The sequence below is a fragment of the Miscanthus floridulus genome, chromosome 14 (assembly GCF_019320115.1).
Source record: "Miscanthus floridulus cultivar M001 chromosome 14, ASM1932011v1, whole genome shotgun sequence".
In the NCBI taxonomy this organism is placed as follows: domain Eukaryota; kingdom Viridiplantae; phylum Streptophyta; class Magnoliopsida; order Poales; family Poaceae; genus Miscanthus; species Miscanthus floridulus.
The window spans coordinates 26,671,549-26,698,060 of record NC_089593.1 but is presented as its reverse complement, the minus strand read 5'-3'; the positions used below and the strand labels follow the sequence as shown (position 1 = coordinate 26,698,060).

At 46.6% G+C, this 26,512-nt stretch overlaps 3 protein-coding genes, 1 long non-coding RNA gene and 1 pseudogene across 4 annotated transcripts; 1 reads left to right on the top strand and 4 right to left on the bottom strand.

The window, feature by feature from the left end:
- Nucleotides 1–2,265: 2,265 nt before the first annotated feature.
- Nucleotides 2,266–2,850, bottom strand: LOC136503234 (putative receptor protein kinase ZmPK1). The gene has a single exon (XM_066498378.1). The coding sequence runs from the start codon at nucleotides 2,848–2,850 to the stop codon at nucleotides 2,266–2,268; it is 585 nt and encodes a 194-aa protein (XP_066354475.1).
- A 1,715-nt stretch (nucleotides 2,851–4,565) lies between these two features.
- LOC136502800 (uncharacterized) lies at nucleotides 4,566–6,493 on the bottom strand. Its single transcript, XR_010770705.1, has 3 exons — nucleotides 5,255–6,493; nucleotides 4,955–5,182; nucleotides 4,566–4,889 (listed from the first exon to the last, which is right to left on the bottom strand). It is a non-coding gene; the product is annotated as an uncharacterized lncRNA (long non-coding RNA).
- Nucleotides 6,494–11,533: 5,040 nt separating this feature from the next.
- Nucleotides 11,534–14,142, bottom strand: LOC136502799 (putative receptor protein kinase ZmPK1). Its single transcript, XM_066498043.1, has 4 exons — nucleotides 13,921–14,142; nucleotides 13,723–13,777; nucleotides 13,219–13,369; nucleotides 11,534–12,555 (listed from the first exon to the last, which is right to left on the bottom strand). The coding sequence occupies exons 3-4, from the start codon at nucleotides 13,316–13,318 to the stop codon at nucleotides 11,849–11,851; spliced, it is 807 nt and encodes a 268-aa protein (XP_066354140.1). The 5' UTR covers nucleotides 13,319–13,369; nucleotides 13,723–13,777; nucleotides 13,921–14,142; the 3' UTR covers nucleotides 11,534–11,848.
- Nucleotides 14,143–16,073: 1,931 nt separating this feature from the next.
- LOC136503233 (amino acid permease 2-like) lies at nucleotides 16,074–17,476 on the top strand (annotated as a pseudogene).
- Nucleotides 17,477–17,822: 346 nt separating this feature from the next.
- LOC136504175 (aspartic proteinase Asp1-like) lies at nucleotides 17,823–21,521 on the bottom strand. The gene is made up of 9 exons (XM_066499035.1): nucleotides 21,139–21,521; nucleotides 20,738–20,855; nucleotides 19,897–20,132; nucleotides 19,578–19,808; nucleotides 19,276–19,414; nucleotides 19,009–19,197; nucleotides 18,854–18,926; nucleotides 18,686–18,773; nucleotides 17,823–18,597 (listed from the first exon to the last, which is right to left on the bottom strand). Exons 1-9 carry the CDS (start codon nucleotides 21,321–21,323, stop codon nucleotides 18,486–18,488), a joined length of 1,371 nt encoding a protein of 456 aa, XP_066355132.1. The 5' UTR covers nucleotides 21,324–21,521; the 3' UTR covers nucleotides 17,823–18,485.
- Between the last annotated feature and the right edge of the window lie 4,991 nt (nucleotides 21,522–26,512).

Sequence of the window (26,512 nt, the reverse complement as noted above, 5' to 3'; positions counted from 1 at the left end):
CTAGGCCTGCTCCATCGTTGAGGCCGTGGCCGACGATAAAAGCTCCGTCAACGCGGCGGTCGGCAGCGACGACTTCATCGAGCCGAGCGCCGCGCGCAAGCACCTGCTGCCGGTGCGGGACGTCCGTGCGGAAACCGAGCCTCAGGAGTCGGCTGGGAGCAACAGCGTCTCCGGCCACCCGTGGACGCCCTCCTAGGAGCCCACCTCGCTCGAGTCCTCGGACCGGACGTGGAGCACCAGCAGCCGAGGCTTGGACGTGGTGCAGTCTGGCCGCAGCCTACGCCGCCGGGGTGCCGCCGGCAAATGCGGTCAGGAGCATGGCCACCCCGGGAGCCGGACTCGAGCGCGCGGGGATGCCAAGGAGGAGGATGGCGGCGCCCGTGCGTGTTGCTGGTTCAGTGCCGCGCGTCGCGGCCGCCGGCGCCAACCAAGCCTCGAGCACTCCGTACCTCGCCCGCGTGCCCGCATGGCCGTGGGCTTGTTCGCGCGCCCGCAGCGGCGGCGGCGGCACCTGCTCACGCGGCCACAAAATGTTTGACGAAATGAAGCGTCAACAGTTGCTTTAGAAGGACAGGTCAGCCGACCATGTCAGCATGAGAAGCTTATGTGGAGCGATATGGACCTAAGTGATACACATACTAAGTTTATGGACCCAAAAAACCACTTTAAAACTTGATGGACCTAACTGAAACCTCCTCACAAGTTAATGGATTTCTGGTGCATTTAACTCTTTTTTCATTTACTTGACCATGAGACTGAAGTTTCATTTTTAGGCAACTGTCCGATTGGAAGACTTTGGCATTCAGTTGTGTAGCCTCTAATGTCAAACAATGAGGAAGTTTATTCGTTTAGAATCCCATACCTGGAACATATGATCTCTCTTTGGGAATATAATATTGCTGGAAACTTCTTAAGCTCATACTATAATCTCAATGCAAAGTAATTTCAAACAGTTCCATGAATAAAATGACCAATCCAGCTTGGGGCATAGTTTTGTATTCTCTTGATAGAAGTTCATTCAAAGCTTTGGTTGACAACAAGTCCTGGAAAATTGGAACACTGCAGGTGAATAAAAATACACACTACAATATTTTGTGATGTTATTAGGGATAAGGATTAAGGAAAAGAAATTTTGAACTGGAACCCCAAACTTATCACCAGCATCACTAATCAAATCAAACTATATAATTAATATATGAAAATAATACAATGATGTCATTGCAGATTTTCTTTATCATAAATTTAACAATCTATAAAACTATATCAGTAACATCGAAATTGCTTCAGACGTTTTCTTCCAATTTAGGGATCTAAAGTCTACAATATGTCAAGCTATACTGCCACCTTAAAAAAAGCGAACAATTTACTTCTGGGTAAATAAACTTTTTAATCAGATTTTCAACAATTCTGCAATATAGCCTATTCTCTCTACTACAATGCTAGGTTGCAAATAGCCAAGTTGAAAGAGAAAGAAAAGAAAGCCCAAACAGAACTCGTGTCACCTTATTACTCAAGTGTCATAGCGTCCTAGGGCATAAAAACAACTAGAGGTAATCCCTCTTCAGGAATTTAATATTGCTGCAAATAAATGCGATATGTATTTAATTAACTCTTCCCTGGTATCTATGTTGATTGGGCAGAGGCCATTGGAATGCTCTGAAGTCCACAGATAACAAGCATACAAGGTCAAATTAGAGAGGCACTTAAGATGCCCTATACGAGAGGCTAAAGAGGGGACAGCCAAATTAGAAGCTAAAATAATTTACAAGACAAGGTAACATACCGCTCATGCTCACCATAATTACTGAATAGAGCAATAGCAGCATCTTAGAATGTTGAAATGAACAAACTATGGAGGTACTAAGGACTGCATTATAAATTGCCAAATCAGAAGTTTCGCATATGAAAGAACATAAATGCACATAAGTTGCCAAATTTCTTATTTATTACAGGAATGGAACTGAAACTTCTCCACTATATCGTTCATGCTAGGTCTCTGGCTTCTCTCTTTCTCCAAGCACATGGCAGCTACCACCAGCATCAACAAAACTTATGAGTGCACGATGTTGCCATTCAGTTTAGGATCTACAAAGCTAGTAATCCATGACAGATCACCGGATTTCAGCTTCTCTCTGATTGTCCATACTAACTGTCCCATAGCAACCTCTGCATCACCAGTACCAGTTGCTGCCAACTCAGATGCTCTTCGCCCAGTGACTAATTCGAGAAGCACCACTCCTTAGCTATACACATCCACCTTTTCATTTATGGGAATGTTGGAGGCCCATTCTGGAGCAGCATAGCCTCTGGTCCCAAGAACCTGTTTGGATCAGTTTGATCTCTCTGTAGCAGCTTTGCAACCCCAAAGTCACTGATCTTGGGCTCAAAATCCTGGTCCAGGAGTATGTTCTCAGGTTTAAGGTCACAGTGGACGATCCAATCCGAGCACTCATGGTGAAGGTAGGCCAACCCTTTGGCCACGCCAACTGCAATCTTGTACCTCTGATCCCATTGCAGTAGTCCCTGGTTGCCAAACAAGAACATTGCCAGTGATTCATTATCAACATACTCTACGACCAGCAACCGATGCTTCCGTTCTGAACATACACCCCTTACTCTCACCAGATTCATATGGTAGATTCGCCCAATCACACTGACCTCTGTCTGGAACTCATCTTCTCCTTGCTTCACATCTCCGAGCTTCTTGACAGCGACTACGCGTTGATTGTTTTCTTGCCATGAACCCTTGTACACAGAGCCATACCTCCCATGACCAAGCTCATCCTTGAAATTCTTAGTAGCCTCCCTCAGCTCCTTGTAGGTAAAGTTGCGGAAATGATCTGTTACCATCCTGTAACCTTCCTCGCAAATCTTCAATTGTGTTGATTGTTTTCTTGCCATGAACCACCAACCAAATGCAATGAAGCAGACCTCTACAAGAAAAAATGCTGCAAAGAACCCATGCGTGAGGCTTGACAACTATTACGAAGATTTGAAGGCCACCGCACGCTCCAGCACCCGCGCCGCTCCGCCGCCGCCGGCCCGTGCCAGCGCCCACGCCGCGCCGCTCGGACGTGCTGCCTGCGGGCCGTCCCGTGTCGTCTCCATCCATCCCGCCACTAAGGAAGCCAACGTCCCCAAGATCTGCCGCCGGAGGTGTATAGGAACGTGGATCCGCAGCCGGAGGAGCCCGCGACGGAGGCCTAGGTGGAGGATCTAGCGACCATGGAGCCGCAATAGCCTGCAACAGCGTCAACTGACACCAGCTGCCGCCTCCGCTTGTCCGCCTCCTCCGCCGCGCCACCCACTCCCTTGGCGGGGTTCGCCTGGGCCGACGCCCTCCGCGTCGCCGGGGACAACGGGCGCGGCGACGAGCCCGACCTAGCCACGATGTGAGCTCCTAGTTCGTGGACGTTGCTCGCGGGCACTGCTCGCCAGCCGGCTGCGGGGAAGCTCCGCACGTGGGGAAACTCGTCGCCGCCGGAAAGCTGGCTGCGGGGGAGGAGCTCCGTCAAGTGGTCGTCCGCCTACCTCGCCGCCGACGCTAGACCCAACCCCGGCAAGGCCGCTGCCAAGCCGATGTCGGCCATGGCCACCAAGCTTGCCGCCAAGCCCACGAACGAAGATCAGGACCACGCTGCTCAAGCCTCCATCCCCGTCATGCTCGACCCACCATCACTCCGGGGGCACTCCGGCCTCACGCGTCATTCCCGTCTCCGGAAGCCTCCGCCTCCACATTCCGCTTCAGATCGATGCCCCCTGTTGTGCATCCACCTTCCCCCAACAACATCCACCACTCGGAGCTCGGTTCCAGCAACCATTTGGTGCTCGATTCCGACGATGTGGATGTAGATGAGGTACTGTTGGTGGACTCGCCACCACTGCTTCCTCGTCCTGGTGGATCCTGGGCGCATTCTTCGTCGCCGCCACTCGACGAACCAATGCTGGAACAGTCACCTCCCAACAGTTGCAACTTCGACCACCGGCGCTCCGTCCCCAACTTGTCGACGACTAATCTACACAGCTCCTTGGACACTCCACCGCCACCACCGCCGCTCAATCAACGTCGGCCACAGCCTGACGACGACCTAGTAGTACCTCCAATGCCGGGCAATTTAATTTATTGCCATTCTTACGGTTGCCACTCCTTTGGTCGCCAGTGTTAAAAGTGCTCCTACATATTTGCCACTGCATGCAATTCGTCTCCTACGGATTTGCCATTTTCACCGACATGTCGTGCCCGATGAACTCGCCAGCGTGGAAGGCAGCCTGGGAGGCCTGTTTGGGCCTGGCAAATGACCTTCCTGCCCCTCGCCCTTTTCTTTTGTTCCCAGGCCGGTCCCGGTTGGGTCAGAGGCACCCCACAGCACTCTCACAGCTTCTCTCACCCCCACTCCTCCTATGTACTACTGATGGAACATGTATATGGAACATGGTGAAAAATATATGCCGGAACATGGTGCATATATGCTGAAAAATGGAAGCTCAAACTGCCACAAATTACCATAACAACATACATAACTGATCAACAACATGCATAGATCCATACATAAAAGGTCCACGGTCATTGACATTAGTTCTTACAGCAGTGGCACATGACAACCATTAGTGGTACATGGCCATACAAAATAGGTCCTTGATCCATGACTGAATAGTTTCATTAAAGTAGTGGCACATGATAGCCATTAGTTATACATGTCCATACATAACAGGTCCATCCAGAAAAGAAAACGCATGCAAAATATTCAACACAGAAGCCTTAGTTGGCAGCCTTTGTTGGTGTGGATTTCTTCACCTTGGATGCTAGTTGTTTCTTCCTTGGTGTCATTTTCTTTGGAGCAGCCGTTGGTACTATCTCCAATGGCACCGGTTCCTCCAAGTCCAACCTCCTACATTGAACAAATAGTTAGATTTGTATTTATGTTTTTTTGTCAAGTCAATGGTGGCAACAAACCTCTGGCATGGTGGGGCTGCCTCCATTGATGCTGCTACTGGGACAAGAGCCAAACATGACGGCTGTGCTATTGCCTCTCTTGCTGCTCCTGCTGCTTCTGCCGCCGCCTTTGCCTCCCTTGCTGCTGCCCTCTTGGCTCTTGGTGTTTCCTCTCCCACTTCTGCTGAATCTTCAATAGTTTTTTGCTTCTTCCTTCCAGGCTTTGTTGCTATCTTCTTGGTCCTCTTCCTGTACACAAATATTTGTGAAAGTTAGTAATTAAGTGTGACAAGAAACAAAGGAAGTGAAAATGTAATATACCTTTTCTTGGTCCCTGTGAGGCTACACCTCCAGCTAGTTGCTCTATGGCCAAGTTCACCGCAGCCCTTACATGTCACTTGTCTTGTTGGTTTGCCTGACCTCTCCAAACAGCTTAGGGTTCTATTCTTCTTGGTCCTGCCTAGTGGTTTAGGGTCCTTCACCACAGGTGGAGAAACCTTGAAACCCTTGTCTACTTTAGGCCATTGTTGCTTGTCAGTTATGTGTGGTATGACTCCTGCATAAGCTGATTACAACTTCTTCACACTGTATGCCTCATGCACATATTTGCTCATGTCTGGCTGCCTCTCAACAGTAATCACTGCAAGAGCATGTGAGCAAGGCTTGCCACTAACTTGCCACTCCCTACATGTGCACTTCTGCTCTTCAAGGTAAACCACATGCCTTCTAATTTCCTCACCCTGGTACCATACAGCAACTTCAGCTTCTCTAGGATTTCCTTTGAGCACTTTTAGATGACCAAGTCCCTTGCTGGAAGCATTTAACTGATGAATTACAGCTGGTAGAATGTCCCCTGACATGGCTACCGAAATCTTCCTTCTCCTTTCCCAAAGTTCCAGAGTCTTGATCCTGATTGCATCAGCTAGTGAGTCTAATGGCAAGTCTTTGAACTCTTTGATCCAAGAATTCCAGGACTCTGCCAGGTTGTTGTTTATGTAGTCACATTTAATTTCTTCTGAGAACTTGCTTCTGGCCCACTTTAGTTTGTGATGCTCATTTAACCAAGGCCAAATGTCTGACCTTCCTGCAGTAGCCTTTGCCATTAGCCTGTCAAACTTCTCCTCTGAGTATGCTCTAGCTGCTGGCCACATGTACTGATCAGCATAGGTGGAACCACAGAACCTCTTCTTCATGTTCTCCATCAAATGCCTAAAGCATTCCCTCTGCTCTACCCTAGGGAATACTTGCTTAACTACAGCCTCTAGGCCCTTGCAGGCATCTGTGCAGATAGCCAAATGCTCTACTGGCCCAAGTGCCTTAGCCAACTGCTCCATGAACCAAATCCAATTTTCCTTAGTCTCAGACTGAAAGAATCCAAAGGCTATTGGAAACATCCAATTATAACCATCTATACCATTGGCTGAAGGCAACTGACCATTCCACTGGCCATTAAGATGAGTAGAATCTATGCTAATGTATGGCCTGCAACCCTCTAAAAAATCATCAATCTGAGCTTTGAATGCACAGAAAAACCTACTGAAGTGAACCTTACCTCCTACTTGAACAGTGTCTATCTCAACCACACTTCCAGGTGACCTGAGCTCTACCTCTGCTTTGAATCTATATAACCAATCAAAAGAATCATCCCACTTACCAAAAAGCTTATCTGCAGCCCTCTGCCTACCATACCAGCAAGTCTGGTAGTTGATCTTGACCTTGTATTGCTTCTCAAGTTCCTTCCTGGCTGCCTTTGCCCCCATTGAGGGGTCATCTCTAAGCAAAGGAACTGCTCTCTCAGCAATCCAGGCCTGGGATGCCATCCTGTTGAGTACTCTTGATCTAGAAGCACAAGTATGAGTATTCTTGTTTATTTGTATCTGCAAAAGAACAATGACAAATGTCACATATAAAATTCACATATAAAACAATGACAGAGATGTTTATTAAAAAACAATGGCAAGTTATTCAAAAAACAATGGCAAGTTATTCAAAAAACAATGGCAAGTTCGTATTATACCCTGACACTGCCATCAATCTGAGTTTTTGCTCTAATAATCCATTAGCATCCTCCAGATCTGCAGAAACCCCTAAACCTCTTTTTGTCTGATTTTTCAGTGCCCAACTCAAACTCTTTAACTATAGAATGTTGTTTCACTGCCATTCTAAATTCAGGCATTGATGGATAGATTTGGCCTACAGACATATCAGGATTATCTCTGTCATAGAAATACAAAGGCTCAAACTCAGCATTATCATCAATAGGCATAGCTGCTGCATCCATCTCTGCTTGAAACTCAGGAGGAATGACTGGCATAGGTATCTCGGCTGGACCATCACCACCATCTACAAGATCATCTGCAGCTTTGAATCCCATGGCTTCATATATTTTGTCCTCATCTACTAAGACAGTGGCATCCCCATCTAATTCTTCCTCTTGTAATATAGTGTAAGCTGACCAATCAATTCCACGATCATCTAAGTTAGTATGGTCTGGACTGCTACAAGCATCATCAGTGCATTCAACATTAGCCTGAGCATTAGCTTGCTCTGCTGTTACACCGGATGTGGAATGAACACTATACTCATTTGGCACATTTGCCTTTCCTGCATCCCATCTAGGCTGTCTGGATGATTCCTTATCCCTGTCAAGCACCTCACAGTTCACATCCATTTCCTTCTCATCCCATCTGGCCTCTATCATCTCCATGAACTGCTCGTCAGTAGTAACCTTCCACTCTGTCCCACTGTCTTTGTCCACACCCCAAACAAGTAACTGCTGATCCCTACCCCAAATGATGTTTGTCCTCATTTCTTCCACAAACTTAGACAGGGAGCACTGGGTGCTAAGATCAAACCACACATCATGCTCTTACTGAACCATTTCCACACTGTCATCATAATCACCAGTGGTTGTGTATTTATCAACACAAACATGGATTCTAAAAGCATTTCCAGGATCAATCCTAGACAGAACCGTAAGCACATTAAAAAAATGTAGAAGAAAGGACTGGTGGATCCCAAAATCTACAACACATGCAAGCTCGAACTTACCAAGGAGGGCAGCCAGTCCCCTTCATCTTAATGCATACGAATCAACAATAACCGCAGTGTGACTACATTGGATGTAACAAAAATAAGATTGAAACCCTAGGTTCAGCAGATTTGGGCGAAATGGTGTTCAGGGGAGTACGATTCGTACCTACTGCTCGTCGTGCGTCGAAGAATGGGGACAGTACGCCGCGCCCCCTTCCTGGCCGTCGCCACTGACTTGACCGCTGCCACTGCCTTGACCGCCGTCGCGGCCAGAAGAAAAATGGGGGAGAGGAGGATGGAGGCGGGAGCCGGAGTGGGGGTGGCGACCCGGCCCGAGGCCGGCCTGGCTACACCGACGGGGAGGTCGCCGGCACCTCCTGCTTGTCTGCCGCCGCCGCCATGAGGTTCAGGGAGAGGGCACTGTGTGAGTTGGAGTAGAGTCGGTGGCTTCTCGGTCTGAGATCGGTCCTTTGCCTGGCCCAGAAAAGGATGTGAGGTGGAGGAGGGGCAATATGGTCATTTGCCACGCCCAAATAGGGTTCCCAGGCTGCCTTCCACGCTGGCGAGTCCATCTGCCACGACACGTCGGCGAAAATGGCAAATCCGTAGGAGGCGAATTGCATGCAGTGGCAAATATGTAGGAGCACTTTTAACGCTGGCAACTGGAGGAGTGGCAATAAATTAAATTGCCCTCCAATGCCCGAGTCAGAGCCCAAGACAAGCCTTACCTACACCGATATCGTGAAGCTTTCTTCGTTGGGCAAAAATCATCACCAGCAGCCGCAGGACCACAAGCTTAACAGCTTGTTCGGGAGGCCGTATCGTATCGTGGATTATTTACTGCTGGCTGGTTTGGTGTGAGAGAAAAACACTGTTCCCGGCTGGAAATTTAAGATCGTTTACGAGCAAGTGAACAGGCTAGTCAATTATCATAGATCCTGCTCGCCGCGAAGTTCCTCCCTGTCGTGCAGGTCTTCGCTGACAACCCTTCGTACTCTGCTTCTTCAAGCATCAAAGTCATCTAGGAACACCTGGTGGAGAAAGGTTGAGTATCCATGGGAGGAGCTGCGCCACTCACCAACCCATCCAAGTAGCAAAGATGGGAGCATGACTCGTCTCTCTCCCCGCATTCAGAAGATCATTGAAGGCTGCTACTTCATTTGCCTTGCACGGGGTCACTGGGCTACCGCTTGCCGAGAGCCCATCGCCTGCTTCCAGTGCCGGTCATCGTGAGCGGGATTGTCGTCAGCGTCACCAACATCCCCGTCAATCGGCCATGTCTTGTCATCCACCTCTGCCGCAAGGTCTTCCACGGGAGGAACAATCATCAGGTCACCAGAATGATTGTCGCACCGAGCATCTGCACCTAAGGAGCGTTGATCCTACTGTTCAGCATTTCTATACCGAACATGCTAATTATCTTCAGCACAAAATCAAGAAGATGCTTGACACAGAGATACAAAGCTTGCATAGTGAATTCTCCCTGCTGCTCAGTGCATAGCTGCAAAAGTTGCAAGAGTCCAGCGAAAAATGGATGAAGCTCGCGGAGAATCTTGTGCTTCAGATACATGCCATGGCAGAAAAACTGAAGATACCTTTGATGTTGAATCAAGACTGTTCAGGCATGAACCAAGCGACGATAACTACCGTGGCCACGGAACCGAGCCAGGAACCAAAGAGCTAGGGAGACCAACTTCACAGGACCAAGGAGATTGCCCCTAGTGGTTCCCCAGTGAAAGTGGCGACAACATTCAACAAGATCAATTCTTCGTCCAACAGATCAGCAATACCGGAGGTTACAATTTAGGATGTCGAAGATGCCCTTCTTCAAATAGAGATTGCAGCAGCTAAAGAACCCCCATTGCATCCTGTCTCATGTTGCTCACCTACTCATGCTGTTGGCATGCCGGTGGGGAATCCGACTCACTTCTACTCTCCCCGACCTCAACAAATGTTGAGCCCTCCTGTTCTGTGGAGATCGACACAAATGTTCAGCCCTCCTGTCCTGTGGAGATCAATGCATCGTCCCTATGCTAACATGCCATCAGCTCGAGGATACAGAACTGGTAAAGGCGGCCTTGGAGGGGGTGACGAGGCTCGGGTTGAGGAGGTGTCGTTTTCGCCCGAGTTGCGTGTACACCAGGCGTCCGTGATGCGGGTCTGAACACCCCCGTCGTGGCTTTGGGGCTGCCGCTAGGGCCGAGCCTTGCATGGACATTGGAGGATAGGAACACACTTCGCCACCTTTGCTAGAGGATGCTGGCTAGTCTGCACGTGAGGTAACGCTGGCAAAATTCATCCGGTCAATAACCAAGCCTGTCCAACAACCCCTGCTTCCTCCACAACAACATGGACTAGTGAAGCCACGGAGGGAAAAGAAGAGGCTGAGCAAGCCGTCCCAGCGCAGTGCGCGTCTAGCGGCCATTGTTTGGCCACGTGGTGATGCGCTGAGCAAAGCAAGGCGAGTGCTCATGAAGTGGTTGGGCGTCACACAGGAAGAAAGCAAAACTATAGAGATGACCTTGCAGCGCTACCTCAACCTCTTCAAAGGTCCGATGTCCGACCTTATCATCAAGGCGCTGGTGGCACTCAGTGGCCTCGACGGACCAGCCATGTCGAGGCAAATCGTGACATAATGCTTCCTTGCACCGTCTGCGCTGCTCGAGGATTCATTCACGCCAGGCCAAGCCAAGCTGTTATAGAGGGGAGTAAATGATGGCGCAAGGTGAGACTCGGTACATGATCATGTCAGAGATACGGGAAGCACCATTTTCTGCTTGCAAGAAACCAAGGCTTCAGGGGAGGATGTCAGCGTGTTTGGCTGTTGTTCACCATGGGAAGCCGGAGCTGCTTTTTGCTCCTTGTGATCAGCTCGGCAATGAGGACACGCGGTGGGCGTCGTTTGGTTTGGTGTGTTACCTCTGTGTGTTAATCGTCAGGGATATGGTGTTCTAGTGTTGTGGGTATTTTCTATGTTTTAATCTGTGCCTTTGTAAGGTTTTCAGGCCTGGTTTCCCTGATAAACTAGGCCAATTCTATTCTTCTTAATTGAAAGGCAGAGCTCCTACCATTACGTTAAAAAAAAGAACCCATAGTAGTGCCACATCGTGAAGGGTGGGCCTGGTGCAAGCGGTAGAGTCTTACCGCCTGTGACCGGAAGGTTCCGGGTTCGAGTCGCGGTCTCTTCGCATTGCACAGGCGAGGATAAGGCTTGCCACTGACACCCTTCCCCAGACCCCGCACAGAGCGGGAGCTCTCTGCATTGGGTACGCCCTTTAGTAGTGCCACATCGTACTGTTTACACCATTACTATGTGCATCAGGATTGAATACTAGAACTTCTACTTTTGCACTTGATGTGTTGCAATATAGGATTTCACTATTTTGAGGAACAGATGAGATTGTTTCAGACAAAAAGCTCTGAGGAACCTTCATGTGTGCTGTGCCAGGATAGCCTGGGACAGTCTTTCCATTTAAGAGAACAGACTTCAAGTAGCAGCCATTGCTACCTGGTTTGTACTCGAAAGCTAGACAGGAGCAGGTCTCCAAGCACAGAGTGGTGCAAGCATCCAGTGACGTCATTGGGATGTAGTCAAAATCAGAACCCCAGAAATCAGTTTGAGGAAGGCTCACAAAGCCCATTTGCTGATCACCACTGCAGGAGATGTTGAATTTTGGTTTGCAGCCTTTGCTCCAGTCAGTTGGATCCCTAACCACATAACCAGGAGGGCAGGAGCAGGCTGGAACTGGTGTAGACACAAATACCATTCGAACCACATATACCATGTATTTCACAAGGCTGAGAAAGCCATCCAAGAAACCAACCAGCTCCCGTCGCTGTCATTCAAGCTATAAAGCCTCAGATTGCCATCGTAATCCAGTGTTAATCTCCTCTTGATACCTGGACCCCAATCTGCTGAAACAAAGCTTGTGTTGTCACTTGCTGTAAACTGCCCCAGGTTATCAAGAACACCTCTCCTCTGCCATTGTAACTAATCCTGTAATTCAGCCAGCTACTAAAGTCTGGGTTAGGCCAATAAAGATTAGAAATATCTGGTCCATCATAAGCAAGTGAAAGAATGTAACGGTCGTCGAAGCGCAAAGTATAGTAGCTTGAAGGGTGTGGGAGATCTGTCGATACCAGCTTTGCGGAGGCTGTCACTGGTTGTGTCGGCAGCAGCGTGTCAGTTGGATGGTCAAAGCTTTGCCAGAGGATGTTGCCACCTTGATTCTTCATGACAAGGTTCCCAGAATCCATGAGCTCAGCATAATCAGCTCCTTTGGAGCTTGTGTTGGTTTGCCACACAACTGTGCCATCATAATCCGTTAAAACCATGGTACCATCCTTGTTCAGCCTGACCTCTGATCCACTCCCATAGACAGGGTGGTTGCGATTTGCACTCCAAGCAATGGTTCTATCAGCTGAAGTGGTAAACCAGATGCATATGGTGAAGGCAGTAGAGGAAAGATTGTAGAAACCAAACGAGAAGGTGCCATCCGGTGATTGTATGATATCAGAAGCACGATTAACAGAGAGGGAGGAGCCTTTCTTCAGGTAACTTGTATGAGCTAACCCGCCTGCGGTATTAGCTGTAATGGCAAGGTCACAAAGGAATGCAAGGATTAGCATTAAGCTAGAAGTAGCCATGAGAGGCATTAGCATCATTGGACGAGAGGAATCACAGATATATGTGGTTTTACTGTTTTAGAGGTCCAGCAGCTGTGTTATTATGTCTAGCTCGTTGTAGTTAAACAATAGAAAGCCCTGGCCATGAGAATTGGTAGTTTAATCAAAGATGATAACTGAATTGGCTGACATTGGTTGAAAGTTCAAAGGCAGTTCAAGAAAAATAGAGTTTTTCTTCAACATGGATAATATTCCTTGATTCGACATACTCCTAGCTTAGTTTTGTGTCATTTAGCTTATCTGTAGCAATCAATTAACATTGTTTGACTTGACATTTCCATGTATGCTAAGGTGGTCAAGTTTTTAGTTTTTTAGGTGAGAACTGGTGGGATGATATAGCCCAGACACCATTTTCAGCCAACAATTAAAATATGTTATATCTGAAGGTAACAGACAATAAATAAGCAAAAAAAAGGTAAGAGCGACAGAATAGAGAGTTGTATCCTACACAAATTTACCATCCTTCATTCATATAGGGAATATATTTGCACCATACTAAAGCCAAAAGTCATGTACGATTTTATGAGGTTGTGTTTCAAATGCAAGTTAGGAGGATCATTATTCACCTGGAAACCTTGCATCCCCTTTGGGCATTTCCCTTTGAGAAGCCTTTGGTGGACACTCACGGTAAATCTCAAGGCAAAGCCATTGCACCTCATTGATCATTATTATCCACAGGACACAGCAGTTAAAATGATTCTTCAAATGAAGACACAACTGCAAGATAAAAGAAAAAGAAACCATCAACTCCTCTCTAAACATGGCAACAACACAAAAAAGAAACCTTTCTTTAGACGCCCTAAAGACAGTATTAATCCCAACGTCAAATGCTGATGCAAGTTCCGTGAAAATTTATGATGGACAGCAGTGGCTTGAGATAAGTTAGAATAGTTTTTCAGGTAGTATGAGTGCAACATGAAAGACCAACATAGGTCATAGGTGCAGACAACAGCACGCAAGTGCAAGATAACAGTGACGATGTTGACACCGAGGCTCAGCGTGGAATTAACAAAGTGGAGATATCTAGATACGTTGAATTCAAACGTCTGACCTGCACAGAGAGAGTTTACCGTGTACAGGGTAACATTCAGATGCTCCACGTGTACTTTATATCGCCGCAATTTGCTTCAGGAATCCAACCAACCGAGCAGTCGAATGGAATGAAAAGAAAACCAAAGAAACACCTGTGAAGAAGATGGAACCAACAGGACGCAATGTGAACCGAACTGCAATTTGTTCGGAATAGATATATGTTGATGTGCGCTTACTTGATCAGTCGGATGTTAATTGAGCACCAATCTCTACAAGTGCGGAGGGGAGGAGGTTGGGGTCGCGCGGGCAGCCGGACAGCGGGGGGCGAGGGCGGCGTCGCGTTGTGGCTCGTCAGTCTGAGTGAGAGGGCGCGGACCTCGCCCACCGCCGTGCCTCCGAGCTCCTCGACCTGACCTCCTCGCCGCCACCCTAAGAGAGCTGCGGCGGTGTGAGTGGTTTGCGGCCATTTGGTTACTTGGGAGTTGAGACCTCTCGACGGCGGTGCGACGGCGGGGCCGCCGTGGAGTGGACGTGGCCATGGCGAGTCGACGACGGCACGAGATGGGGCCGTTCGGATAACTCGGCCCGGCCCAATTGAAGATGCCGCCGGTTACCCGATCCGCGGCCCGTTCACCACCATTCAACTCGGTTACCACTTCTATCAAGCAGAGACAATGTTTCAAGTTTTGAATAAAAGGTTTCGTCTTCACAAAAAAAAAAGTTCTAGGTTCAGGAGATCAATGTTCCATAAGAGTAAAGTTTGAGTTTTATGATAATGATATTCCATGATACTCATATCCAATAGTAGGAAAAAATTATCTCATGGAAATTATGGAAACGAAGAGCCTCTCATAGATACTACATGAATAACAAAATGCAGCAAAAACATCTCATAGGTACTATGTGAAGCATAAAAAAAATACATCATGGAAAATCACATAAATATTGAATACTATGTGAAAAAACCAAAATATGCCAAGGAACTTCTAATGGGTAGTATGTGAACAATCAAAAAAATACATCATAACATTCTATGGATATCACATGAACATCTCATGGGTACTATTGAAACATTACAAAATACACAATGTATAAAAGTATAAATAAGGAAAATAACTATTAAAAACTAATAAAATCAGAAATAAAAATTAAAATCCATGAAAAAATCATGAAAAGGAGTATAAAAGATCTCATGGTTACTGTGATCATGGAATATCATGTGGATATACTACTACTACCTGAACAACCCACAATATACCACGGAATATCTCATGTGTACTGCATGAACAATTAAAAATACATCATGGAACGTTATGGATACCATATAAACGGCAAGAAATACACCAAGGAAGATCTCCCAAGTACTATAGAAACATTACAAAATGCATCCTTTACAAAGCATTTAAAAAAAATAAAACATAATTAGACAAAAAAATAAAAGAAGTCAAAATTGAATAGGAAACAAAAATAAAAACAAAAACTCCATAAAATAGAAGGAGAAAAAAAAGGAAATGAAAAAATAGAAAAAAATGAATTCTCTTATACTCCTAATAAAACATACATTTGAAATGGGCTTTATGATGCACGTTGGACCTAAACGCATCTGGGCCGAATATTCTAGAGAAAACAGAAGGCCGGATGATCGGCGCGATGCGATCCGATGATTCCCGTTGCATTTTCCCCTCTACGCCCTGTTTGGGAGTTACAGTACTCGTTGGTGAAATTTTGGTGATCACGAAAGTATGGGAATAAATGAACTGAGCAAAAAAAAAAAACACTACTCATCATCATCTAATATATGCTTGCTAGCTGCAAAAAAGATTTTAGTAGAAAAGTGCTTCACACACACCTTGCTGGACATTTTGCCTCGGCAATCACTGCCACCAAGACATACTTATTTAGGCCTCTGTATCTAGAGTACATAAGACGATCGACAGAAAATATACTTATTGTACTTCTAACCTTTTGAGCGTGTCCTGTGTAGTTATCAATGTATTTCAAATAAGATCAGTGCTAATATATCTAACTCTACGTATCGTTGCTTTTTAGTGAATCTTAAACATGCCATATCTACGCTTTGTTACCAATGCATATATTATGTTTTAAATGTTTAATTTGTACTACCGAATGTCGTCGTAGCGTTAGCACGGAAAAAAAATATAATCCTTAGCATGGGCACCGTGCTAGTCATCATCTAATATAATCGTCTTCCGGAATCCGGACAGACTGTCCGATACCCTGTTTATTCCGACATCCGACTTGCTGTTCGTTTCGAATTCGAATTCAAATTCCGACGCAGCTCTCCATCTTATATATACCCGCGCAATCCTCTGCTTCCGAAGTCCGAACACACCACAAGATCACGTCGCCACACCCCCGTCTCGCCGCAATGGTACAGATCAAACAGGCCGAGGTCTCCCTGGAGGCAGGCAACCTGGCCGAGCACTCGGCGGAGCTCGACGACGACGGCCGCCTGCGCCGCACGAGCACGGTACTCACGGCCAGCGCGCACATCGTCACCTCCGTGATCGGCTCCGGCGTGCTCTCGCTCCCCGGGCGGTGGCACAGCTCGGCTGGGCCGCGGGGCCCTCGGTCTTGCTCGTCTTCGGCGGCGCCACGTACTACACCTCCACGCTGCTCGCCGAGTGCCAGGGGCGGCCGCCGGAACTACTCCTACATGGAGGCCGTCCGCGCCATCCTCGGCTGCTGGAAGGTCACCTTCTGCGGCGTCATCCAGTACGCCAACCTCGCCGCCGTCGCGGTCGGCTACACCATCGCCGCGTCCATCAGCATGCAGGCCGTCTGGAGGGCCAACTGCTTCCACGCCCGGGGTCACGCCGACGCGTGCCAGAGCTCCAGCGTGCCCTACATGATCGCGTTCGGGGCCACCCAGATCGTCTTCTCGCAGATTCCCCACTTCCATCAGATCGAGTGGCTGTCCATCGTCGCCTCCGTCATGTCCTTCACCTACTCCGGCACCGGGATCGGACTCGCCAAGCACAGACCGTGGCCAACGGCGGGTTCAGGGGCACGCTTACCGGCGTCGCCGTCGGCGCGGCGGGCGTCAACGTCGCGCACAAGGTCTGGAGCACGATGCAGGCGCTGGGCAACATCGCCTTCGCCTACTCCTTCTCCAACGTGCTCATCGAGATCCAGGACACGATCAAGGCGCCAGCGCCGTCGGAGACGGCGGTCATGAACAAGGCCACGGCGCTCAGCATCGCCACGACCACGGCGTTCTACGCGCTGTGCGGGTGCATGGGGTACGCCGCCTTCGGGAACGCCGCGCCGGACAACCACCTCACGGGCTTCGGCTTCTACGAGCCCTTCTGGCTCGTCGACGTCGCCAACGCCGCCATCGTCGTGCACCTCGTCGGCGCGTACCAGGTGTTCTGGTAGCCCATCTACGCGTTCGTCGAGAGCCGGGCCGCCGCCGCGTGGCCGGAGAGCGCGTTCATCTCCAAGGAGCTCCGTGTGGGGCCCTTCGCGCCCAGCGCGCTCCGGCTGGTGTGGCGCTCGGCGTTCGTGTGCCTCGCCACCGTGGTCGACATGGCGCTGCCATTCTTCGTCAGCGTGGTGGGGCTCATCGGCGCCTTCACGTTCTGGCCGCTCATCGTCTACTTCCCCGTCGAGATGTACATCAAACCGCGCACCGTGACTCGCGGCAGCGCCGAGTGGATCTCCCTCAGGGCCCTCGCCGCCGTGTGCCTCGTCGTGTCCGTCGTCGCCACAGCAGGGTCCATCGCCAGCTTCGTGGGCGCGTTCAAGGTTTTCCGCCCATTCAGTGGCTAGCGTCGCATCGCTAGTACACCGGGGAAGCTTGTTGCTGTGAAGTAGTAGACTAGTAGCTGCTACTGAAACTCGTCAACTCGGTAGTGGCCATAATAGTGGCCAGGACAGACTTGTTTCTATAGCATGCAAGGTGTACAGTAAGTTTGTAACCGACAGTTAGTAAATCTAAATTCTTGGTCCTCGCTTCAGTTGGGCCCTGGGGCTCACTGTTATAGAAGTCATAACAAAGCATTCCGAGGTTTGCAACAAATAAGAACAACTAACAATAGGGCAAGCAATAATGCCTGCTGCAACATGTTCAGTACTTTCTGAAACAAACAAGGTGATCTCCAGTAACAAATACCTTGTGTCTTGTAATAATACAATTTTACCCAGCTACAACAGGTCTTGAGGGCATAATCTAACACACGTCTTTCTGAAACATCATTGTTTCCAGGGGCCAATCTCCACAGTCCACACAACGCCCCTGATGAATAAGACAAGGCGACAAGCAGCTGCACCTTGTTCAGTACTTTCTGAAACAAGGTGATCTCCAGTAACACATACCTTGTGTCTAGTAATAATACAACTTTACCCAGCTACTACCTACCTACTACAGGTCTTGAGGGCATAATCTAACACAAGTGTTCCTGACTTGTTTTTGAAACATCATCCTCTCCAGGGGCCATTCTCCACACAACGCCCCTGAAGAACAAGACATGCTATTGCCTGCCTATATCATACATAGTCGCTACTCGCTAGACACCTGGAACCATAATATATATCACATCACTAGAACACTAAGTAAAGACTAAAGAGTGTACAAACAAAAGCTCGAAAAGATTATACTGAACACTCGTTGTATCTTGTAACAGGGTGATCATTATATTTCATATGAACATTATGATGTTTACATGTGACTAGGTTCTCTCTTTCCTAAAGAATACATGATCCTAACACTGTGTCCAGCCTCCCCGTGGTGATCATCCTTCTGTTCTTTCTGTCACTCTAGCGGCCTCCCCTTGGCAAATCACTCTTTGTTTGAACGGTAATAGGCTGGGCAATCTTCGTTCGGAAGACCAATGATCCCCGGGAATTGAGGCCAACAATAACCTTCCTCAAATCCATGAATGGTATTGTCGCTGTTTGGATAGATAGAAATGAATTAAGTGGGTGTATGTTCACTGTACAGGGGTGTGAAATGATCACAGAAGGGCGGAGGATCCAAACTTGGGGATTCTATCACAGGGTGCACGAATCCATCCAATTTGCCCTTTCTCATTGTCATATATCACCATCTGATCCTGCATAGTAATGTCTGCAAAGAACATCAATTGTCGTGCGAGTCATAAATAAACTTCTTAAACAGGGTTAACTGGTTTTGTCTGAACTTCCTACCTCCAAGAATGCTCAGATCCTTGAGACCGACTTCGGATCCATTGAGGATGCCCAAACAGGCATTGCCGTATTTCTGACACAAACAGAGAAAGAGATTTTAGCCACCAACAACTTACTGCTGCTGATAATAATTCATCGGGTTATGGAATATTTACTGTAACAATGAGGTAGTTTTCAGGAGGGATCTCCATGAGCGTCTTCTTGCCATTGGCAAAATTCAGCACCAAAGATTTGAACTCCTTTTTCACATCAAGCACAGATTTGAATGGTTTCTTCCCTTTCCAGCACAGAGGCAGAGAAGGGTCAGATACCTCTTTCAGCGTCCTGCTTAGGTCACCCTTAAGCTGCAGAAAAACAAAACCTCATTAGCCCCATGTTTACTCATGAATCATTTGCACTACATGAGAAGTTTTTAAACTTACAGCGGTGACAAGTGCTTGATATGGCTGTGCAGCAAAGTAGGTGAATGAGCTTCCACTGTCAAAGACTACTTCCGTCAGTTTCACACGCAGCGACTGGTCACCAAAGTACAGACTTGCTGAGCCAGGGGAATAGTAATTCCTGGAAATACAAGCTTATGTCAAGCTAGGATAATAATTCACAAAATATAATGTTATGACAATTTGAAAGGGAGAAAGTAAGGCCACAATTTATTCTGATCTCATCTAAAAATGCCAAAGGAAACAGGTTTCTTTGCAACTTTAAAAAGGACCATGATGCTCACCGGAGAGCACTGCGAGCCATAGGAGTCCATGTAACACGTTGATAAGGCACAAGATCATCACCAAAGAAGAGGAACCCGCCTCCTCTTAGGCTGAGGCAGTGGCCAACCACGTTCTTGGTGACTCCATGCTGTTTGAACTGTGAAAGTAAGCTAACTGATCCAGTCCCAAGCCCAAGCATACCATCAGTAGGCGACATCTCACCGCTGCTGACCTGTTGGTCATAACCACACCTGCACAAATGGAAGCGGCCAAAAAAAATACCAACTCAAGAATCTAATTTTGCAAAGCTGTACACCTCACAGGATGCAAGTAGCGAACCCGAATGCCAGACTGGGGCGAACAACAGAGCCATTTGCGAGGCGGAGCGCAAAACTGTCATGGACGAGCACACCGGTGGATGATCCCTGATCTGCATACTTAATCATATAGTCGCATTGCTCATATGGTGAATCACATTTGTGCTCCCCTGTTAGACCGTTGTGGAGGGAAGCACACAATTGATCCACGCATGGCACCAGCTTGTTCTTTGTTGGCCGGTAGAGTGGGTGTGGCACCTGCACCGACAAAAGCCAATGCCAAAAGGTATATTAACCATGGTATTTAATTAAAATGTTGGGCTAGAAGAAATAGAATGATCCCTCCACAGGTCATGCAATGCAAGACTAAGAAATGACCAGACAACAAATCTTGAAATGGAAAGCAAGTCCGAATGGGGACATCCAGGAGAAAATGCCAATTCCTGAACTGAACTGATTCGTGACTGTCATTTGTGGACTACACCAATCTAACTTTACCTTCTTTTTCCGACAGAACTGATTTTTCGTTTGAAAAGGAACATCAAACTAACTAACAGAAATACAGAATATTGTGCCTACATGGTATCCGAACTATGATATTTGCAGCAGAAGTAGCGTAATCAACAAGCCAGCAGTTACTGATTTTCCTGAATGTGAATTTGATAAATTAAAGCAGTGCCTAGACAAGAAAAAACAGTCAAGGTAAAGACTTTTTGGGGCCAAAATAATCCCAAGATTGAACAATGATCCTTGAATTAACACCACCATGATTCCATGAATAACTTGTGATAGCAGCATCCTTTGGCCGACCTGAATTAAAAATCAGAGAGCCATGGAACACACGGCGAAGGAAGGAACGGCACCTTGTTGCAGCTCCTGCAGGGCGCGTCGCACTGCAGCCAGGTGAGATCGCTGCCGGTGTCGACGTCCAGGAAGTACGGCTTCGGCGGGTTGCCAATGCTCATGGCCACATAGTACAAGCTGCGAAATAAATCGATTTTGTTGATCAAAAAATGATTTTTTTTTCTCTCTAAAAAAGATGATCCAGCACTGCCACAACTAAACAATTATGTTGCTCCAAGAAGGAACAGAGCAATGCGCACGGAAATCTACGGGGCACCCGAATGGAACCAAAAGTGGCAATCAGTTGATTGGTTCATCGTGGACTCCTGGCTCTTGGAGTCAGCGAAGGGGAATGGGCGGAAACAGATTGGCTGGCCACGCATAGCAGAGCGAGAGCGAGGGGGAAGAAGGGGGAACGCACCCGTGCGGGTAGACGTCGCCGTAGAGCGGGAAGACGGCGGAGGACGACTCCGTCTCCGCCCCGGCGACCGAGCTGGACGCCCCGCCCCTCACGGGCTTGTCCCCGCGCGCCTGCGCCGGCGCCAGCAGCAGCGCGAGCAGCGCCACAAGCACTAGGCCAGCGGGCGGGGCCCACCTCGGAGCCATCGGGGCAGCCGGGCAGGACAGGCAGGCAGAGTCTGGGAGCAGGGGAGGCAGCGCAGCTAGCTACTTGTCTGCTTCCCCTTCCCCCCTTTTTCTGAATTTATTTTTCTTGGTGGTGTGGGCCTCTGGGAGGGTGGGGAGGCGAGTGTTTTTATAGGCAGGACTGCAGGAGGAAGAAGATGGGAGCAGCAGTGTTGTGGATTGGAAGTTTCCTCCTGGGAAGGAGAAAGGCTTTCTGTTTCTTGGTTTTGTTGCAGCAGCAAGGAACAAAAAGATGCAAATGCAAATGCAAGGAAAGAAAGGAGAAGACTTTCAGTTAACTGTTATTCCCCTTTTCAGAGATCTTTCTCATGCGGCCTTTTTCAGCTTCGTTCAATCGCCTAGGTTAAAGGCAAAGGGTTACCTCTGCATGGAATGGAAAGGGAGGGGTGTGGGTCAAGGAATAGTGGCTGCTGTGTTGTGTGGACGCTGCTCTGCTCTGTTCTTTTGATTGTCTCAGGAAAGAAAGAAAGGTATTGCCTAGCTGTTCTGCTCAGCTTTGGCATCATTGTTTATAGTGTGTATGTGGTGCACAGGAATTCAGCAGTGTTGCCATTCAGAAACTAGGTGTCACTACTACTACTGTGCAGAGCTGCAAGTGGTACCAGATCGAGGCATCTTTAGTATGTTCCTTTAACTTATCCGACTGGGACATGGTACAATATTTTTCTCTCATGATAACTTTTCATCGTGGCTTTGTTTTTTACCACGTGAAGCTTGAATGTTCTGTCTTTTTGCTTCAAGGATTAAGTGTGCCAGAGCACTTGATTAACTTTACTAAGTGTTCACAAAAAAAATGATTAACTTTACTAAGCAAACTATTTCTTGATCTTTATACTTTTCCTATACATCGTGTAACAGACTATCCTAAAGGCACCGTCGCCTACACGACAACGTATGATCTAAAGGTTTAGTGGTTAAATTTTAGACCATATGATCTAAACAGGACAACATGATGTGAAATTACGATTTACAAATCATCCTGGGAAGGTTATTGGGTGGTTGCAACACTCCTGGGAATGTTCAGTGTACCTGCGGTATTTGGTCAAGAACTTGCAGCACAGGACAGCAGTATTAATGCCAACTCGTACTATAGACCTTAGAGTTCATTTAAATTTAAATTTAAAAAATACTTGGGGGTGTGAACGAAAGAAAAATGATAGGACTCCCGCCAATAAATTACATGCCGTTTAGTATATCAACATTTGTACAAGGGAAAAGTTTTGCCAAAAAGTATCTAGAAAAATGTGATATTTTAAAGGGAGGTAGCTAAATATTTGAGCGTACCAATTTTTTAATCAATATAATAGGGTTAAGGTCTCATAGGAAATTTGGCATATTAAGTTACCACTAAAGATTAAGATTTTCTTGTGGTAGGGAAAAAAGATCATTCTAACCAAATATAAATAGCAAAGATAAATTGAAATGAAAATAAGTTTTAATATTACTGTAGCTACCTGAAACAATCAAACATCTGTTCTTTGATTATCACTATACCAAGTGGCATAGCGCCCATGTATTTCTAGGTGTCCCTCCTCCTACCAATGTTGACCAATTATTCCATACATAGTTAGGGATGTCGAAATAAAAAATTCTATTAATGACAAGGACTATGGCTATCCGCTAGGCTATTTAGCTTACAACAAATGACATTGTGTTTCACAACTATCAATCAAAAATCTTTTTATAGGTATCATTCAGAAGAACTTACTGGTTCCGGTTCTGGGCTCTGTTATAATACATATAGTATAGGACCTCAAAGATAATCTAGTATGCTCTTGCCGGCTATTAGAGTCAAGGTCAATGGAGTTCTTCACCTCCTATGGTTGGCAGTTTGTTTTTTTCTTTTTTTGCATTGGCTGTTAGTGTTAAACTTAGTGTGTGGAGATGGAAGGACTTTGCAATAATGTTAGACTAAAGCTGGATTGTTTTCATTATCTAGTAAAAATATACATTATCAAACTATATAACCATTTATACATTGATGGTCAAAAGTGACATTTTTTTACCAGCATAAATTCGAATATAATATGTATTTTAAACTGGAGTGCACTAGGGGTCTCTCTAACTTGTTCAGGATTGAACTTGCTAAGAATGTCATTTGAGATCTAAATTTTGTAATCAATGTGAATGCATCTACGCTCCAATTTCATATTTGAGCGGATCTTTTTAACATCAGCCTGAAATTCGCTCCTAAGTGGAGGCGAACCCAAGACCCAAAAAGTGCTACTAAAGCCTCTAACCAACTCAGCTAGAGGTCCATTCACATCATATAGGAAGATAGTTTGACTTAAGAATAAAGTTGTATCCATTTTGAAACGGGCAGTAACTAGCATTATATTTTCTCCTTTTGATATTCCCTCCATCACAAAGGGAATGAAATCTCACCTCTCGAAGAGTCAAACGTTCCTAAGTTAAAACAATATCAACATTTATACTTTAAATATGTTTATTATATAAATGTATTATATAATTTATCTAATGTTTATTATGTATCATCAATATTAGTAATTTTTTTGTATATGTTTGATCAAACTTATAATTGTTTGACTCCTCATGTGATGAATTTTTTATTTCTTTTGAGACTCAGGGAGCGAGTGATTCTTCTCTAATGGGCTCGTTTGGTAGGCTTGTGAGAGCTCCGGCTTCTTGCTAGATTGCTCTAGATAGCCCATGTGTTAACGAAATGGTTTTACTATAGCCCTGTTGCTGGTCTTATGATCTATATTATTTTAGCGAACGAATAAAATATTTTTTTTATAATAAATCAGTGAATAGTATTTTTAGCATGGCTTTTCAGTAAAACGAATATGGCCTATATCCTATTTTATTTTGGGGAGAAGGGAGAGAAACGGTTCCTTTACGGTCAAAAGAGCAGTTGGAGAGAGCTACACCGATCAATGGTAGGGTTGTACTTATCCTACACCGAGCAGCTATCCGTAGTACCGTATAGGAGCTCAGTTTCACGTCTTTGTCCAAGTGGTACGGGCGACGACTGACCTGCTGCTGCAGTGCTGCCTGGCAATTGGCTCTTGTTCCTCTATCTGCCGGGTGACCGACTGACCGTCGACTCAACCCAAGTCGTCCATATAGTTAAGTGGTAAGTCCGCGCTCAGGAACCTATGGGTACATTCTAGGCTAACTTTAATAACAACACCTAAAATATAAGACATATTTATTCTTTGAGTAGCGCTACACACAAAAAGGTTTAATACATATTCACATCTTCTTCAACAACAAGACACAAAAGAGAATTCTTTCTGCAAATGAGTTTTCATGAGAGATGATGTCCATATTTGGGTTGTGCCTTTCAGGCAACCCAAAATAGGTCTCCCGTATAGGTACTCTGTTGGAGACTGATTTTAGGTCTCTTACTACCTATTTTGACTTTGGGTGCTCATATGGATTTTTTTTTGTTGGAGACCGTCTTAGTATCAGCATTACTCTCCCCATAAAAAAAATAAGAAAGGAACAATTGTACCTTGGTAACGCATCAGTCAGAGCGTCCGGCCGTCTAGACGGTTTCTCCATTAAAAAAACTAGATGTTCGTCTGTCACGGCCTTATCCATCTCGCCTGACTCCACCATGCTCATCTTTCGCGACGGACTCCACCGCGCTCGTCTTTCTCGCTGAAAGCCCTAGTTTGGTTTTGGATAATTGATGAAATCTAGCACTAACCTTTGTCATGAGTTATAATATGAGCTAGGTTGGTGCAATCCAAGTATGGAGCATTGTGATAAAGTCCATGGAGATGGAGATGGACATATGTTGAAGATGATCAAGCTCAACTTGAAAGAAAGAAAGAGAAAAATAAAAACCGAGATGATCAAGGCAAAAATATATGATAGATTTTTATTCTGCACTCAAGACACCATAGAGGATGTGAGTGACTTAGGATCGATAGCCGTATTATAAATAGGAGAAATCTTTGGCTAAATGGTTTATCAAGTGCCACTAGGTGACATGACTTTTACATATGCATTTAGAAACCTAGTGTGCTAACTTTGACCCTTATAAAATGCTTTGAAAAATACTAACACATGTGCACACAAGATCTACACTTTATGGTTAGCAACTTGGAAGCAAGTGTGAAGTGATTGTGGACTTAGAAAAAGAAAAGGAGGAAGAAGTTCACGACCGGACGCTGGACGTGGGGTGACCGGACTCGCCCCGGCGCGTCCGATCAATTATAGGCGAAGGCGCTGTCTGGCCGAGAGCGAGGAGATGCGACCGGACGCAGCGACATGACGCTAGTCGTGTGTCCGGTCATCGCGCGCAGAGGAGAAGCAGCCTAGAAGGCACGATCGGACACAAGCGGGTTCATGGGACCGGACGCGCAGGCGAAAAGCAACTTTGCTGACGTATGTTGACATTGCACACGCAGAGAAGAGGCCAGTGAGGACTAGACGCTGTGGCGCTGAAAGATCCTAATGGCTAGAGGGGGGTTAATAGCCTATTAAAAAATTTTACAATAACACTAAGGCAAGTGATTAGTAAATAAGATGGCGAAGCGAATTTTGCGCTAGCACTACACTTGTGTTGCAAGCCACCTACCCAATTCTAAAATCTATGATCTCTAGTATATCACAACAAGACTAAGTCACAAATTTACATCTAGGTGAGCAAGCTAGCAAGAGAAATATAACTAAGAGCTACACTAACTAGTTTCAACTACCACAAGCTCTACACAAGTAAAGGCACAATGTAATACAAGAGAGTGGTGGAGAGGTATACCGCCGTGGCAAGTGATCAATCAATGAATACCAAGGAGACAATCAAGACACAATGATTTTTCCTCCGAGGTTCACTTGCTTGCCGGCAAGCTAGTCCCCGTTGTGGCATTTCACTCACTTGGAGGTTCACACGCTAATTGGCATCATATGCCAAACCCACAACCGGGTGCCGCACAACCAACACAAGATGATGATCCACAAGCCACGCACAATCCACTATAGTTACCTTTGGCGCTCCACCGGGGAAGGCACAAGAAACTCTCACAATCACAATGATCGGAGCCGGAGACAATCACCTTCCTCCGCTCGACGATCCACCAATCACCGGGTTGTCTAGGTGTCGGCAAACACCAAGAGTAACAAGAACTCCACCAGCCCAAATCACCCAACTAGTGCCACAAGATGCTAGAACACTAAGC